Source organism: Anser anser (assembly GCF_964211835.1).
Source record: "Anser anser genome assembly, chromosome: 9".
NCBI classification, from domain to species: Eukaryota; Metazoa; Chordata; class Aves; order Anseriformes; family Anatidae; genus Anser; species Anser anser.
This window is the reverse complement of record NC_139729.1, coordinates 12,483,723-12,500,891: the sequence shown is the minus strand read 5'-3', so window position 1 is coordinate 12,500,891 and position 17,169 is coordinate 12,483,723. Positions and strand designations below refer to the sequence as shown.

At 44.6% G+C, this 17,169-nt stretch overlaps 3 protein-coding genes across 13 annotated transcripts in view; 2 read left to right on the top strand and 1 right to left on the bottom strand.

Annotated features, from left to right (window-relative positions):
- Positions 1-17,169, bottom strand: part of CEP63 (centrosomal protein 63) — a 36,558-nt gene that overhangs the window by 10,790 nt on the left and 8,599 nt on the right. For 2 of the 9 annotated variants that reach the window (XM_083848805.1, XM_083848813.1), the window contains exons 1-6: positions 8,667-8,805; positions 7,328-7,463; positions 5,395-5,575; positions 4,292-4,387; positions 1,897-2,022; positions 918-1,031 (exon numbers count right to left, since the gene is read on the bottom strand). In XM_083848805.1, the coding sequence (XP_083704931.1) occupies positions 918-1,031; positions 1,897-2,022; positions 4,292-4,387; positions 5,395-5,575; positions 7,328-7,371 (561 nt within the window). In that variant the 5' untranslated portion in view covers positions 7,372-7,463; positions 8,667-8,805. Of the gene's footprint in view, positions 1-917; positions 1,032-1,896; positions 2,023-4,291; positions 4,388-5,394; positions 5,576-7,327; positions 7,464-8,070; positions 8,504-8,541; positions 8,806-17,169 lie in introns of those variants that run through there. The other 7 variants (XM_083848808.1, XM_083848809.1, XM_083848810.1 and 4 more) reach the window with 7 other exon arrangements.
- ANAPC13 (anaphase promoting complex subunit 13) lies at positions 8,749-12,377 on the top strand. Its single transcript, XM_083848839.1, has 3 exons — positions 8,749-8,986; positions 9,219-9,344; positions 11,920-12,377. Exons 1-3 carry the CDS (start codon positions 8,777-8,779, stop codon positions 12,043-12,045), a joined length of 462 nt encoding a protein of 153 aa, XP_083704965.1. The 5' UTR covers positions 8,749-8,776; the 3' UTR covers positions 12,046-12,377.
- Positions 13,819-17,169, top strand: part of LIPH (lipase H) — a 12,139-nt gene continuing 8,788 nt past the window's right edge. For all 3 annotated transcript variants that reach the window (XM_083848830.1, XM_083848829.1, XM_083848827.1), the window contains exon 1: positions 13,819-14,701. In XM_083848830.1, the coding sequence (XP_083704956.1) occupies positions 14,650-14,701 (52 nt within the window). In that variant the 5' untranslated portion in view covers positions 13,819-14,649. The remainder of the gene's footprint in view (positions 14,702-17,169) is intronic.

Below are 17,169 nucleotides of genomic sequence, written 5' to 3'. Positions count from 1 at the left end.
TCCTCCATGCTCCAGTATACCAGCCTGCACTCCAAGGACACATCTGTTCTCAGACAATTGAGCTATCAATGATAAAAAGACAGCAGAGCAGCAAGACCTTCTGCTCAACGACTCTCTCTGCATTTGTAGATTTACTAGTGTCAGCCTCTCACAAAGCCCCTGTCAGAGCCAGCTTCAATCCTGTCATCACAAGCTTCCTCCTTGCAGGAGCTTCCACTCAAGAGTAATTCAGGAGCCCATTAAGTGTAAAGTCCCCAGCAAGAGCTTCTTATCAGTGTCTGCTGTGATTGTGTCAGTGTGACTTCACAGCTGTGCTCTAGGTCAATTCATCTTGCTCTGCTGCAGCACCACTAACTCACTGAACGATTAGCTTTTCAGGAACAGCAGCCCCATTACTTCTTGCCTTTAGGAGACCAAAAATAAAAATAAAAAACAGGGCTGAAAAATGCTGTTACTTCAGTACTTCGAAGTATCTGTTGTAGGGGAAGACTATTTTCCAGCACCATCCTCTGAGCTGGACCTACAAGGTACATATTTAGCTACTGGCAGGTAAACAGCTTTGAACTAGATGACTTGATGTAACAGCTATTTTAAAGTGTTGTATGTCGTGGTCTCTGCCTCTCAGGGAAAGCTTCAACCTACTACCTTCTCTGCTAATTGGAGCAGGGGGAGGGAGAGCTGCAAGAGGTTTGTCTAACCTCTGTTGATAGACTCCAGATCTTTTTTCCATATAGCACTTATACAAAGTAAAGCTTATTCCACTGGGACATTAGAAGTCATTTCAATGGCAACCTAAACTGGATTCAAGCCTGAGAGATTTCATTAGTCTCTCCCTCTTCCCTCCTCCCTGCTCTCCCACCTGCTGCCACAAACAAAACAAAACAAAACAAAAAACTTTCAGCACATATTAATTGTACCTGAATGAGCTCAGACTGCTCAGCCAAAGCCTTCCTCTGTGCTTCCAGCGATGCCACCTGCTGCTGGTAACGCAAACGCTGCTTCTCCCAGTCAAGTGATTTCTGACGAAACTCCTGCAAGGACAGCGGGGGTGGCTTAGAGCAGTACATCCACTCAGTTGACAAGATTGCCCCCTTCCAGGTCATATCCATGTTTGCTTTCTCTCTCCACCATACCCTCACACACCTTTCCCCACAGCGGGGATACCATTAGCCAGTCATTTGATGCACCAACTCAGCGGTACAAAGCCCCTCACATACTGTGCTTGCTTGTATTTCCCTCCCTCTCGAGATGAACGTCAGTGTCAATTATTGCTGTTTACAAATGTTAAGTGCTAAAAGATTCATGGCTAGTTTCATGGATTTGTTGTCAGAGGTTTAACAATTCAGATCGGCTTTAGCTTCCAAGACAGGCTGCTATTGAAGTCACAAAGATGGCAACCATTAACTACAGAGTTTTAATGCTATCCTCTGCTCCACAAATTGGACACTGCCATCAGTCAGATGCATTTGTCAGCTTTGTCTACAGCGTACGTTAGAAGAAAATTGAGTGTGGTTGAGCTCAGCATAGCAGGAAGATTAAAAGACGAAACATGGTTGAGAAGTTTTATAAGTAGCTCTTCCCCTCTCGAAGAAGCGAGATGACAACCTCACCACACGGGAATTATTCCACTCACATAATTAATTACTCTTCCAGCACTTTCTTCCTTTCATTTATTCAAAGATTAAGAACAGCAAAATAGCTTATCCTGTGTACTGAGAGGCCTCAATGCAGGCAACAGTCTTTATTACAGAAGTAATTGAGAAGAGCTAGATGGAGAGTACCTTTTCACCAGGATTCACAGTCCACTTCCTAGTTCACTACTCAAACTCACCAGTGAAGCCCAGAAAGTCAGTTCATACATGCGAACTGATTAGCAGTTGCTTTCTAACTACTTACCTCCAGCTTCCTGGTCAGTCGTCTCATTTCAAACTGGTCATCCCCTTGTCTTTTGTTAGATTCTTCTCTAGCTTCTCTCATTTGTTTCTTCTGCAGCTTCTCATAGCTTCTTCTCAGCCTAGCCAACTGCAGGAGTTCAGTAAAAAGGACAACTTTGTTCAAGGCCACCAGGCAAGAATTGAATAGCGCTTTGAGGGAAGGCATACAAAATGGTTTCACGCAAACAATTCCCCCAATCAAGGCCACACAGCTTGCAAATGAAGATTTATATTTGTATAATGAGCCTATTATACTGATAGTATCACAAAATACGCTGAGTTATATAAGAGGAGCAAGATGCCACACTTAAGTCATGACATCAGCAGCTCCAATTAGACCCCTGTCTTATCACAATTAAAGCATGACTAAAATATTGATCAGATGGAGGTTTACTTGTAGCTGTTAATGTAGCTACAGCGTGGTACCTCCTCTCCCTACAGGTGGCTCCCAGCCACAGCAGCAGAAGCAGAACCTGTGGTCCATCTCCCATGGTGGGGCACACCATGCCAAACAGGGGCAGGCGGGAGTCCTACACAGAAGTACGGTTTCTTCGAGGTTAAAGCGAAGCTCAGGTGGGGACTGGAACTCTTCCACTTAGCAGAAGGAAGATTTGAGAATTGCTATTATACATTATATCAACACTACTTCATCTGTCTTTTTTTTGCTTAGATACACTGTGCATTTCACAATGACTGGAGCATGCCAACAGAAAATATCACTCCTCCGCCTACTGCTAGAATGCTGAAGTCTTATCAGAAGCACGAATGAGGAAAAAACTCTTGACATTAAAATGACCCTCTGTGAAAACAATCACTTGCAACTTGCACAGCATTTTCCATCTGATGAGCTCCCTCAACTCAATTATTAAATAAATTAAGTTTCCACTTCATGATCACATGAATTTGAGAAGACATCATACCCACTTTGGGAAATGATGGAGAAACTTAAGCCCACGGATAAACAGGAGGACTGTGAGAACAAACGCCTGAATCAAGGCCTCATGATTCAGTCCCACACACCGGTCACAAAAGGTTCTCCAGTGCCCTGAGTCAGCACAGTACTTCGGCACGTTCAATGGGAATGGACAGATGTACAGGCTTAGAGTTAATATGTGAACATGTTTTGCCAAACGAGTCAGGAGATTACAAGCAGTGGTTTATTCTTTCAACAACCTCAGTGAGTTGGACACTGTACCTGTAATTTTACTGATAATTGTGGTAAACTGAGATAAAAAGAATTTCCCCAAACAGCACTAGCAACAGAAGACCGAGGAATATTGCAGCTTAATGTCATCTACATTAATACTTTGTGGGTAAAACACCAACGCACTGCAATTTTAACCACAACACACACTTTATTTTAGCCTTCGCAATTTAGGCAGATCTGCCAATGCACCTCAGCTTTGCTCTGCAGCTTATCCACTGTTCCAGTGGGAACATCTACTGAATGAAGGCTGTTAATCATACGGAACAGTAAGGTGTTTTAAATGAGGACAGATGCTTTCCGTCATCAAAGCTAAGACTACCAAATTAATTTAACTTACAGCTTACAGTGAGCATGAACCAAGCCCAACCCTCCAGAGAAAAAAGGTCAACACTCTACTAGCTACTCATGCTATTTACTCGCTGCTTCTGACAAGCAAGTGGAGACAGGCAAAGAGTTAAGGCATAAACATGGAATGCTGCTGTACTACCTGCAGGATATTGCGTGTGTATCTACTTGCGGTGAACAAGCTTTTTGAGATGAAAGCTCTGAAACTGTTTTTTTCAAAATATTTTCCAAGTGCACTTAGTTTTTATTAAGCATATTAAGACTAATATGCCTTGGAAGAACAAAATCCCCATCAAAAAAATCAGAATCAATGGAGGCAGAAAGATGATGAGACTGCATACCAATCTCGTCTCATTTTCTTCATACAATCAAGGCCAGTTACACCACCACCCCATTTTAATTTCATGAAATGCTGAAGGAGCAAACTGCTGTTGCCTGTACCCATAGCAACTTCTGTATAAGCACTATGGTGACTAGAATTGGCAAATACAGGAAATTTTTGCAGTAAACTTCTGCAGATGTCTAACACATGAAAATTGCAACAGTACACTTACTACACATTTCTACTCCAACAGTCTTCTTTGTCACAGAGTTCCTTCCAAGTGCTAAAAAACAGGGCTATCGAAGCATAAAAATACCATTTTGTATGTGTGCAATGCTCTCTTTTTTAAGAACATAAACGTCCAAAGAATGGGAAGTTTTAAAACCATGACATTTAAACAACAGCAATGATGCAAAGTATTTCACCTATCAGATCATATGTCAACTGGGAACCAAAAACCAATCTTCTCTTTTTGAAACTTACCTCCTCTTGAAATTTCTTTAGTTGCTGTTCGTATTCTCTAACCAAGTCCTGTTTGGCTGTTTCCATGTTTTCTAGCTGCTGACGCAACATGCCAACCTGAATGACAAATCAAAATGCAGATGAATAAAATAGAAACACACTTCATTGTCAGTAAATACAGGGATTACTTTTCATTTCATAAATATACACTGGAGAAGGAGTGGCAAATGAATGCTAAGAGACCCTCAATCTCCTAGCAACTGGATGTTTCAATGGGGTCGCTCACTGTGAACCAGAGTAAGCTTATGCCTTAATCTTTGGTTGGCTGGGACCAGAACTGCTTCTGTTCTGGCCTCTTGCTTTCAACTGGTTTCTGGCTTTCATTTTTGGGGACAAAACTGACAGTTTTGGCTTGAAAGAAAATGGTATTTTTCTCTATCATTTTCATCTTATGGCCTCCCTGACTCTTGCTGATTTTGTCTGATCCACAGAAAGATACAGAAAGTCATTGTACAAAAGAAAGTCAACGCTCCACATCCTGTGCAGAAACGTCACATGTTGATACTTCTACACTAATAAAGAAATTTATTACATTTCCTTCAGTCTTTAGATACAGGCTACAATAAATAGCCCTCAGAAAACCTCCCAGCAACATCTTGGTGTAGTTTACACCACTAAACATTTTTCTGCCCATGCATGCAGGCTGCAAGGCTGTTGGCTACTGCTGCGTCCAGATTCAGCACCTCTGGGTTCTCTTCAGAAACTCTGGCCATTCAACTTGCACCAACTTCAACCAACCCTTAGAGAGCTGATCATTTGACTTTGGTTGAATTATGAACTGGACACCCTTGTCCAACAGGCTCCTTTATAAATTCGAGTGCTGATTTCCAGTCATGAGACAGGCTCCTGTTTTGCTTAGCATAGCTGTTTGCTAAAGTTAATCCTTTGTTTTGGCCTGGCAGTTAAACAAATAAATCTGAATCAAATCTGATGAAACTAACTAAAATACAGGTCCATGCAAAGTCAACAGACTCTGAAACTGAGGTTCAGTCTTTATATTGTATTGTAACATGTAAAACACACAGCTGGATGCTGATCAGGAAGCAATAAACCAGAGGCAGTACCTCCTTATATTTTTCCTCCAGAGCAGCCCTGGCCGAGGACAGCTCCTGCTCTCGAACACTCAAGCAAGATTCCAAAGCCTGTGTCTGACCTTCCCACTCAGACCTCTTGTGAGCCACCATAATGTCGATCTGCTTCATCAGCTCCTGCAGCTCAGCCTCGCAGGAAGTCAAGAACCCACCGCTGGAAGGGAAAGAGCTTCAGGTCACAAAGCAGGCACCACCCCACACAGGTCCAGCATCCCCACACCAGTGAAGTCAGCAGAACAAACTGACTTGCACTAAAGGCACCGGCACTGCACACGCTGTACTGTGAAGTCTATGCAAGTCAGCTTGCAGAGAAATTTATGGAATATTTATGCGTTCACCCAATTGTCTAACGCACTAACTCACAACTGGTACATTCATATCACTGAACAGAAACTTACATTTGGCAATGACCAATGAAGAGTACTTTTGAAATCCTAGTCAGAACAAATGACCTATACACTTTAAAATGTAGGGTGTTTTGCCTTCTACTCACCACATAACAAGCACCTATAAACACTTTTGTCTTGGTAGTATGCATTATCAAGGCAAACCAGAATATGTTATATCCACATTTTGTATTGGTCTTAATTGCTCTCCAGACAGAGGCATTTTATACCAAGTTTCAGTCACCAGAGAAATCTTACAGCCAAGCTATCAGCTCCTGAAAACAAAAGTTTATCACAAATGCAGACAAACCCCTAAGTAGAGAGGGTTGGATGACAACATGATAATGAAGAATAAAACATTCTCAATCCAATGGGGAGAGTCTGCTCCCTAGTGATGCTGCAGTTTCTAATTTGGTGCAGTAATTATTGAAGCCAATTCAACTAAACTCCTCTGAAACTTCACAAGCTGCTAAGCCAGGGACAATATTAAGGCTTGCAAGATACAGCCCTAGAGGGCAGTGAACTCCATGATGATCTTCACCCCTTTAATTTGCCTGTCAAACAGAAAGCACTGAAAAGAAATGGAAATCAATAGGTTAAAGGATTGAAATTTCTCTGTTCCCCCAGAGCATATGCACACTTCACAACTTGACAGTTTTTCTATAGGGAAAGAAATAGTTCTTAAAGCAGCCAAAATCAGTTAAATTTGAAGTTCACCCTGTCCTGCGAGTTAACCAAAAATTAGCAGCTATTATGCAGAGCAAGAACATTTCCTTCTCAGCATCTGCTAATATAAAGCTAAGTCTAAACTTGATTTATGCAACCAGTTATCTGTAGAAAATACATGGTATCAGTAAACTTGAGTCACGTTCTCAGAGAAAACTATGAAAATTGCATCAACGACTTTTGCTTCGTGTTTGTTTAGTAAATAAAACATTTTTTCCATTATTGGCACTACAGTCTCTCTCTGGGATCCGAAAGTCTAGATACTTTAACCTATGACAGACCATTAAGGATTCTTCAGAGACGAATGGAACTCTGCCATTTCAACACAAGCAGGAACTAATCAGATGCTTGCATTAAAAACAGACAGCAAAGATATGTCTCATTAACCTTGCAGGGCTCTTAAGAAAAATATTTATTCACACTTCTAATTGCCATTGCTCCTGATGCTACAAGGTAAGAAGGGTCTTTTAAAAAAAAAAAGGGGGAGAGGGGTAAAGGTTTTAGGAAAATGAAACGTTGAAATTCTAACAATTAAGACTGCAATATCTGGCAGCAAGGGATTACTGCAAAGCCAGCTAGCTGAACCAGCGACTTTGCTTCTGCACCAGCTAAGGCCACTGCACGCTGTATTTGTCCACCAGCAGACGGTGGGGGATAAACACCAAAGACCTTATTTAAGCAACGGAAGTTTGCATAATAATGGTTTTGGTATAAAACGGATTTGGTTGTAAATAAGAGGGAAGCTCTGTACTTAAACTATTTTAAAAGACTGGCATACACTTTTGCTTACATACCTCCCCTGCCCATTTCTTTGCATTCCTTCCAATAAAGCCTCCATCAGCAAATCAGAGTGGATTTAGCAGCTAGGAAAGTACACAAAAGCAGCGCTCACCCGTGGCAATGTAAGAGCAAGCCTACTTCTCCATCCAGCTGCAGAACAAACAGACAAGTCCACAGGGGAAAGAAGTTAAAAAAAATACATAATATATAATTATCACACAATTACAAATGAGCAGAACAGTGGTCACCTTCATGAATTTACGAGCAAAATAAGGGAAAACAGTTTTTTGTACAAAAGAAGATCCAATAGAAGCATGCAGCACTGAGATCGCAGCGATACTACGCTCCTTAGAGCACATAACTGCAACTCACGCAGCAGCTGTACCAACCCATGCCAAACGTCCACACGGCCAGCCCAAGATCCACCTCTGACTGATACATCTGTCGCTTCAGACAAAAAATATCAGCACTGTGTAAAACTAGGGGTATCAATCTATCTCTCACTTAGGTCTCTCCCTAGCCTATCACAGTGTAAACAGACCACGCAATTTTCCGCTGCGTTCAGTATACACCGCTGGTTCGTATGGCTCTGAGAACTGCCTTTTAAAGATAGCAGTCACTTTTTAAAAATTCCTCTGGTGCCTTAGGCTATGAAGGTAAGCTGCCCAGGTGTAGAGCAGCAGTACGTTGCCTTAGTTAACCCAACGTCCTTCAAGTCACACACACGCATACGTATGCACGCACGCAGAATTTTCACCTATATGTGAAGCACGAAGGGCTTATCCTACAGGCAAAAATGGGGGGAGGCTAAAAATGAAAATAACAAAAAAAGTTAAGTTACAACGGAACCACGCCAGAAAGCTAGAATTTATTTCAATGGCTCCTCCATGAACCAGTGGCTCCTTAACACAAAAACGGTTAAACACCTGAGGATAAAGAAGTACTCTTCAGCTTCGCTCTGTGGAGGCATTCGCACCATCTTTTGTTGCCAACACATCCGTACAGTCTCGAGCCCTGATACCGGGTTGTTAAGCAATTAACAGAAGGGGCAGTCGGTCAGGGCAAATGAGATTTTCAAAAACGCAGGCCTGGCTTTGCTCTCTTTTCATTTCCCTCCGAGCTCCCATCCCGAGCTCCTACAGCGCTTCCAAACCCCATCCGGCCATCAGACCCGGGGACTCGAGCAGTACCTCAACCCCCCCCCCCGCACCCAAAACTCCCGTCTCACCGAGGAGGAGAACAGAAAATCCTCTCCCCATGGAAGCAGCCTCTCCCTGCCCCGTGTTTAACCCCCCCCCCAGCACCCCAGCCCGAGACCCAGCCGCGGCAGAACCGAGCCGAGGGGGGGGAAACCTGGCCAGTGCCGGACCCGGACAACCCCCGAGCACCACACGCGGCCCCGGCCGCTCCGCTCCCCGCCGCCCGCTCCCCGCCCGGCCTCCGCCGGGGGACGGCGCCGCTTGATGACGGCTGGCGGCGGGCGCCGGGGAGCGGCGGCGACCCGAGGCGGGCCGAGGCAGCGGCCCCAGCCCCGGGAGCCGCCCAGGGGCCAGACGGAGCCGCCGGGGCCGTTGGGTTTGCACCGTTCGGGGGCCGTGGCGTGCGCCGCCATTAAGCGCCGGGTGCGCCCGGCCGTGCGGCGCCTCACGCTCTCCTACAGGATATTTGTAAAGGTCAGTAGCCATAAACGCGCTCAGGGCTGCGCCACGGGTAGCGGCAAGGCTTGCTTCCTGCCAGGCTTCACGCTTCCTGTAATCGGATCAAGCCCAAAAGCCGGGTGGCCCTGCCTGGGCAGGGGTGGGAGCAGAGGGACCCGAGGTGCCTCCACCTCGGCCGCTCCGCGTGGGTCTGTGAAGGCAGCGCGGTGTTAACGTGCGTGTCGGAAACGGCATCGCGGTGTCCCAGGGCTGGCGGTACCTGCCCGCTGCGAGGATGGACAGCGAGGTGCAGAGGGATGGCAGGATCTTGGACCTGATCGACGACGCGTGGAGGGAAGACAAGCTGCCCTACGAGGACGTGGCCATCCCGCTGGTAGGTGAATCGCGGCTCGTCAGCCCGAGGTACGGCTGGTGCGTTTCGCACAGCCCCTGCCAAAAATGGCACGGATGATATTGCCGGTGGCACCGCTGATTTGTACAAAAGGTTCCTGGGATGGGTATGACTTGGTCTTTCCTGCCCTGTGTGCCAGTCAGGCCTGCGTGTAGACGAGGACATGGATGTTCCTGTCCCCATTCCCCAGCCAGTTGCCAAATCTCCTCAGAACTGTAGCACCCGTCCCACCACACACTGCGAGGTTTGGCATCGGGGGAAGCAGAATTGCCCTCTGTGCTGCCCTTCGGCATTATCAGCAGTGACCACTTAGTTTGTAGAACAGAGAGGGTCAGTCTTCTGCTGACAGTTGAAGTCTTGGTTTCACTTTATTTCCACTTCCTGACATTCCCTTATAAGCAGCTGACCTTTTTTTCAAATGTCTTCCTAATCAGACTTCTCCAAATACATTGTTGCAGTTGCCACTTCAAGGATAGTAGGGAATATACTGGCACCTGCAAGTAGGACTCTTGCTTGTAATGCTGCATCCAATGCATGGCAGCTATCCTTCCATCCAGTGTACAGCCTGTACAGCTGCTAAGCCAGAGGTGCAGCTGAGGAAAAGCTACCTCTTATCCCACAAATCCCCAGGCTGAGGCTTCACATCTCCCCTACCAGCACCTTACTTAGCCATTGGGAACTGTCTGTGAACTGAGAAGTATCTGAGGATTTTCCCTTTCCTTCTTCAGTCAGCTGAACAAGCTTTACCCTGGCTAGCACTGACGAAGTAGTCATGCCAAAATTGTGGCAAACAGTAGGCTGCTAGTTTATTTTAGAATCGTAGAATCATAAAGCTTGGAAAAGACCTCCAAGATCATCTTGTCCAAACGTCTCCCTACCACCAATATTACCCACTAAACCATGTCCCTAGGTACCACAACCAACCTTTCCTTAAACACCCCCAGGACGGTGACTTTTAGCACAGAGACATTTCCAAATTTCCAGTGACATGGCTCTGGCTTTAGCCCTTACATCACAGCATGCCACCATTCTTGGATAATGCAGCTCAGGTTTGGCCAAGCCCCTTCTTGGTGCAGTGAGGGGATCTCAAAACTATGATTCAGTCAGAGCGAGACGCCCAGCACTGTCTCTTCGGGGGACAAGGCGCAGCTACTCACCTCCAAAATCCATATATACAGCACATAAGTTTTCACAGAATCACAGAATCATCTAGTTTGGAAGAGACCTCCAAGATCACCTAGTCCAACCTCTGACCTAACACTAACAAGTCCTCCACTATACCATATCACTAAGCTAACTTCACTTTCCTGCCAAGGTTTGAGCTAGAGGGAAAGATTCTGTACAACTGTGGTTCTCAGATATGAGAACCCAAACCCCACTTTGCTTAGAATAATGTGTTTTTAAGGCAGGCTGAATATTATAAACTGGTTCCCTGATGACATTTGCCATCACTCTGTGTCCAGGTCAAGAAACGCTACTGTTTCTTTCCTTACAGCTATCATCTCTTCAGCTACTTGCAGCACATACAGGTGGCAGCCTCAGAGCAGGAAGCCTCATCAATTAACAATCGAAAGAAAGGCCTGGTTGTGGATACACAGATCCTCAGGGATGGGATTGGCTGTGATCACATGGAGAAACCAGCACAAATTCATGGGAGACTTGATCAGAAGCACTGTGAAGGAGCAAGCAGAATAGCTGCACAGTGGTATCTGAGCCTGTCCTGAGCATCTGATCCAGTGTTCATTGGAGAGACTCCCATGAACTAACATGGGCTGAAATCATATGCCATTTTCAAAACTGACAGATTTTATTTAGCTCACAAGGGGATTTCCAGAGATCTAGAACTCAGAATTCTTGCCCAAACGGTTGTTTGCAGAATGTCTTGCGGAATAACACATACTCTCTGTGACCACACCAATACAGCAACACTAAGAACAAATAATACAAGGAAGCAAAATGAAATTTCACTTAAGCTATACTTCCTCCTTTCTGTGCCCTGAGGAGCTCTGTGCTGCACCTGGTAGGGGTTTCTGACATTTCCTCTTGCTGTAGCACAGCCACGCCTGTGTTCAGCATGTAGGGGCAGGAAGGATTTCTCACCTGCCACAGGAAAGTAATATGTTACAGAGCCAGTTGTCTAAATACAGCTACAATAAATGCAGTATCTGTATTCTTGGCAACAGCAAAAGAAACACATTGCAAACCAGCACTGAAATAATTGCACCGTACTATTATTTACTTATTTTGCTTTTGCCATATATTCTTCTTCACTGCGTGTGCAGTCTGAGTATACAGCAAGGCCCCAGGGCCCTGGAAAACCAATTTACCTTTCAGATGAAGCATCATAATCATATGAAAAGAATATTGTTCATAACTGGGCTTAGTAATGTTTTAACTGAATCACTATGTGTGAAATGTATTGTTCAGATGCCCCCTCTGGTCTCATTTGTGGATTTTTGTATTTATTCATACGAAGTCTTAGTCACCTGCTCCTTCTAGGAAGCAAGCCTATTATGCATGGAATGCATTGTACCTTTTTTTGTTTGTTTGTTCTCAGAATGAGCTTCCTGAACCAGAGCAAGACAATGGTGGCACAACTGAGTCTGTGAAAGAACAAGAAATGAAGTGGACAGATCTGGCTCTCCAGTATCTCCATGAAAATGTTCCTCCCACAGGAAACTAGCGAATCAGTCAGATTTCATGCAGGGGATGCATGAATGTGATATAAAAATTATTTTTCATCTGACCATCATTGTCATAAGCTTCTCTAAGGAGGAAACAAAGTTCCTGAAGAAGGCTTGGGTTCAAACTACTCAGTGACTAAACACAGTTTAACATGCTTCCGTGATCCTTGTGAAATAACAGAGGCTATCTGAAACCTCAGAGCTAACATCAGAATGTTTCTCTTTACTTATGTAACATTATTTTATATCTTCTGTTAACTTATTCTTAAGTTGGTGCCAATTTTGTTCTTAAATGTTTTCTACATGTGATATAAAAGTAGTTTTTACTGTCTGACGTTGTTCTTTCCTTTCAAATCTCACGATGGGATCGTTTGTGACTCTGAAGGCTCATGTTCCAAGTATAACGGTGTATTTTGTGGTTAGAGCTCGCTATAGAAAACCCAAATAACGTTGAGTCAGTTGTTACCATCTTTAACCAGTGTGTGACTTGAGTGAAAGATTGGTCAGTCAGATTCTAGGGCTGGAAGTTACGTGTAAACACAAGTGGCTATTTGAACTCCTCATCTCAGGATTTGATGGTGGCGTTGGCGTTGGACAACATCTCCAGTGCTGACATCCTGGGGATGTTTGCCAATGTGCATTCTGTAACCAGTCTAATTTATGCTGAAATGGGGGTTACTCCGAATCATTGTCTTTTGACAGATGTTTGAGATTTACAGGGAAGAGCCTGCCAGTCCCAGTCTATTGACTGATGATAGCTGCTTGGATGAGCTGTCTCATAGGGGAAACAGCAATCTAAGGGAAGTGGTGGGGAAAAGAAACAAGTGGAGCTTAGCTTCAGGCAATAAATTGTTACCTCTTTTAATGCTGAGAAGGCATTAAAGGCAAAGGCCCTCTTGATTTTGTTACCTCATTTTATCTCTGATTCTCAAATGTCTTTTGCAATAGGTAAAAGCCTTCTGTTCATCTTGTATGTTTCACTGTTGGACCGATTCCTTCACACCATTGGCAGAACTTGCTAAGGAGAAAATATTTTGACAGAGTTTAGGATTACTGGTAGAAGTGAGAAAGGAACTGGAAGGAAAACAATGTTTCAAATGATTTTCTATTGCCAGTGCACCAGGAAAAAAAAATTAAAAAAAAACATTTTCCTGGAACTCGCAGCTTCCAGATTCCACAGAAGTTTTTTGGTGTATTTTCACAATGTTTATCCTCTTCAAAATTAACAAAACCCAATTAAAATTAATAAAACTTTCGTCTGTGTGAGTACCAAATGGAATCACAGCACGTCACAAGTCCTGTGAGACTGATCGCTGAGCCGCGTGAGGATGCTTGGTTCGAGGTGCTTGTGAAAAAACTGTGTGTTGCTGGGCGTCCCCCTGTCTGAGGTGTTAGCAGTGCCTGCAGCAGACAAGCAGCACGCACTTGTCTGAACAAGAAGGAGCTGCAGGCAGCCAGCAGGCAGAGGTAAAGATTAACCCAAGAATCAGCTAAATCAAAAAGCTTAGCTTCTACAGTATGGACCAAAGAAACAGCTATGCAGCTGGGAGCTGTAATAGTTCAGTTCCTCACTGGATCTCACGGGGAAAAAAACAGAGCCTGTGCTTAATGAGGTATTTCTGATCCTCCCCATGTTCCCTTTCCCTGGCCTACGCTAGAAGAATTTGCAAAGAAAACATTAGGTAAAGCCCCCACACTGCTTCTGCCTAGCAGCCCTCTCTTCCCCTCCCCTCTCTCACCCCATTACAAATTCCACACCAGCCTCATCTTACCAATTTTGCCCAGCTCCAATTTCAGACTTCCTTTCTGGCCCCCGGCAGTTGTCTTTGCATCTGCCATCTTCTTCCTCCTGCCCGGCAGGGACAGAAGCCTTTCTTACTTGACTTGGAGCTGGCTCCATGAGGTTCCAGCCCAGCTGCAAGAAAAAGTGGTGGGGATGCCAGATACACGAGTGCCATCCAAGACAGCAGCTGCTTGGAGCCCGATGGAGGCTCACGTTGAATCAGACTGGTACCCGCCCTTTGTCGCGACGGAGCGGTGTGCACCCGCGTCCTGCCTGAGACTGCAGGATCTCCTAGGTTAAAAGGGATGCCGAGCCTCCACCTGCCGGAGGCAGCCAGAGGAACGTGGGAGCGCAGGGATCGTCACCAACTTGGGGTCCTGTGAAAACGAGTGCCGGCCCAGCCCAGATGCTTATCAGATTTACAGTGACACCTACGTTCTTTGCTGCCTTCTGACATTCTGTGCAGAAGACAAATAGGCACGCAATCATTTCCTTCATTTCAACACATGCAGTCAGATTGCTGCTTACAGTGTGATACCAGACCACTTGTGTCTTTGATTAGTCACTCCCCATGGCAAACTGTATTTAAAATAAGGAATCCTGATAGAATAGAAGGTGCCCCACCTTTTTAAAAAGAAGGTTTAGTTGTATAACTAGCGACTGGTCTTCATTTCTTGGCTGGTAACTTCCTCCTTTCACCACACCTACGTTACTGGCAGAAAAAGAGAGCAAACTGTTGTCAGAGACAGCAAGTACATGCCAAAGAAACTGTGGGATCCTTAAAATCTTCTACCTGTAGAAGTTTCATGTGGGAGTCCATATGCTGAGGCTGTGTGTTGTGTTCATCTACCTTTCATATGGGGTGAAAACAGGTAGGAGATCAACCATTTTTAATGTTTGCTTTTTTTTTTGTCAAATATAACCCTTCCTCTGCTTTGCAGATACGTGAATGTATCTGTCCTTTGCATTATAAAGTTACTGCGCACAATTTTTCACTACTATTAGTTATTTGGCAAAGCAAACTATCCCGGCTTCATGAATGTAGTCAGATGTAAGAGTTCCAAACGTAAAACCGGAAGCTATTTTTATTATCTTTTCTTCACTTTGCAAACATTTTTCTTATATAAGTACTATCCATCGACACTGAAAATGCCATTTGAAATCTTTAGAGGAGAATGATTTCTTTTCAGCAGCGTCTTACATGACAGACGCAAAGGATGAATTAGCATTTATGAACACTAAACTTCACTTGATATCCTCATAGCCCCATCAAGAATCAACCTGTATAATAATAAACAAATGTACTGCCTTCTGTTAGCATACACATGGGAGCAAGTTGCTCGGTTAGTGAAGCTATAGCTTTCTGCTTTGTATGGAAAACAAACAGGATTAAAAAAACCAGAGTATTCTTTTAAAAACCAGCTCATATTTCATCAGGTTCCCTGGAGTAATCTTGAGGGTCTCGTTTTACTTATTTTGAAGGATACGCTGTAGGCAATGTAGTAATAAGAGGGAAAAGAGAATTGTGTGAAAAAGCACCAAGGAAACCCAGCAAGATACTGAAGACCATTTTAAGAGGTGGAGGGCACACCCTCCGTGTGGAAAGTGGTGGTGTGTAAAATGCTGCTCAGTATTTTCAGTATTATTTCCCGCATTATCTCAGTAATGCTGCTGAGATAGGCTGTGCGGTAGTGCTTAAAGCTGAAGACTTCAGTACTGATGCATAAGACTGGTCTTTTGAAACAAATGGTAAAGCCCAGGCAATGTGACGGGGGTTTGAAAGTCAGGGAAGCTGCAGAGAGGCGCAGAAGCAGCAACACACCTGGATGAGGTCTGCACAAGCGCTGACCCGGTAAGCGGCCCCCTTCGTGCGCTCTGTGTGGCAATATACTGTCCCAAGGATCACAGCTAGGAAAAGTACAATTCTGACCGAATCACCACTGACCCAAAGATGTGAAAGCCTTCTGGAACTTCACTTCGCAAGAGGACAAACTGGTGGAGTTAAAAAAAAATAATAATAATAAATTGGTATTCTATTTGTGCAGGCGGCCTCAAGATGCCAGCCCCAAAATAGCACTATTGTAAATCCCGCCTGTCCATAGGCTGAACATCCAGGACAAAAGGAAGACAAAGTCTCCGAACACCATCTGCAGGGGAGCACAAGCCTTACGTAGCACTGCCTGCAGTAAATGCCACGGGGTCTGCCTGGCACCGTTCTCACGACTGCAAAACTCCCACCTGCACTTGGTCTCCAAAAAAAACCAGATCTGCTGAAGGTGTCCCTCCTGCTGCAAAAGCACCTGGAAGGCTGATCTCATGCTCAAGACAAGAGATGTCCAGCTCCCACACAGGAACAGCAGTTTATCATGTTGGCATACCCCCTGCTACAGGTCCCAAGGCATCAGAGCACCTTGCCCAGGAAAGCAGCATTTGCCGTCCTGTTTTACACACAGGGAAACCGAAAAGGAATTGCCTGAGGCTGTCCAGCAAGCTAATGGCCAGGAAGCAAGTTAATGGGATGCTGGGTTAATTGCCAGCGTTTATTCACCTTTCCTGGGGAGCAGGGGTCTGCTGGACACGGGTTAAGCACAGTGTGAGGATGTGAGTTTCCACCGCCCTCATCTAGAGTTAATCACAGTAAGCCTCCTGCCCGATCAGAGAAATCACGGCAGTTTCAAAGACGCTTCCAGCCATTTGGGTAGGATTCTCCGTGCTTATTGGAAGGAGAGCAAAGCCAGGACAACCGGCTGCCCTCGTGTAGCAGCTTTTGTAACACATGGTGGATGATTCGGGGATATGCACCAGCCTGCCAAAGAGAAGCTGGCAGGTCTTCCCCCACGATTAGCATGGATCTGATTTTGTTAATCAAGTTAGAGCAAATTTAACAGACTCGGTGCAGATATAGCATGGCTTTTTAAACGCTTCCTGTATTAGGTATTAGCAAATGCTGATCAGCTCTTTAAAAGCTCTTCTTTACCAGAAGGTTTGGGCTGCTCTGGTGACAACACAGTGTTCCCCTGGGCAAGTATCAGCACAACATGGGAGACACAGGAACAAATTAAGCAATCAGTGCAGTCTTGTACCATGTAGAAATAATTCTTGTCCAGCATTTGTGCCTGCATCACTACAGCCTCAGAGGCAGTAAAGATGATTAACAATACAACAATACTATACGAGAACCAAAACAGTATTTAGTTATTAATAACTATTTAAAAAAATAAATATATATTTTTCTTTGATGCTGCAGTAGCACCTAGAGGACAGTTGCTGATTACCACTGTATATACTGCTGTGTATCAGCAAAAGATGATAATTTTTCTCTGCTCGTTACTTTGAGACC

Bases quoted from the DNA above. Each gene is read 5' to 3' on its own strand.
- ANAPC13 (XM_083848839.1), top strand. From the start codon at position 8,777: ATGACGGCTGGCGGCGGGCGCCGGGGAGCGGCGGCGACCCGAGGCGGG. The intron at 8,987-9,218 runs GTCAGTAGCCAT...GCGGTGTCCCAG, and splicing joins CCTACAGGATATTTGTAAAG to GGCTGGCGGTACCTGCCCGC. The intron at 9,345-11,919 runs GTAGGTGAATCG...GTTTGTTCTCAG, and splicing joins AGGACGTGGCCATCCCGCTG to AATGAGCTTCCTGAACCAGA.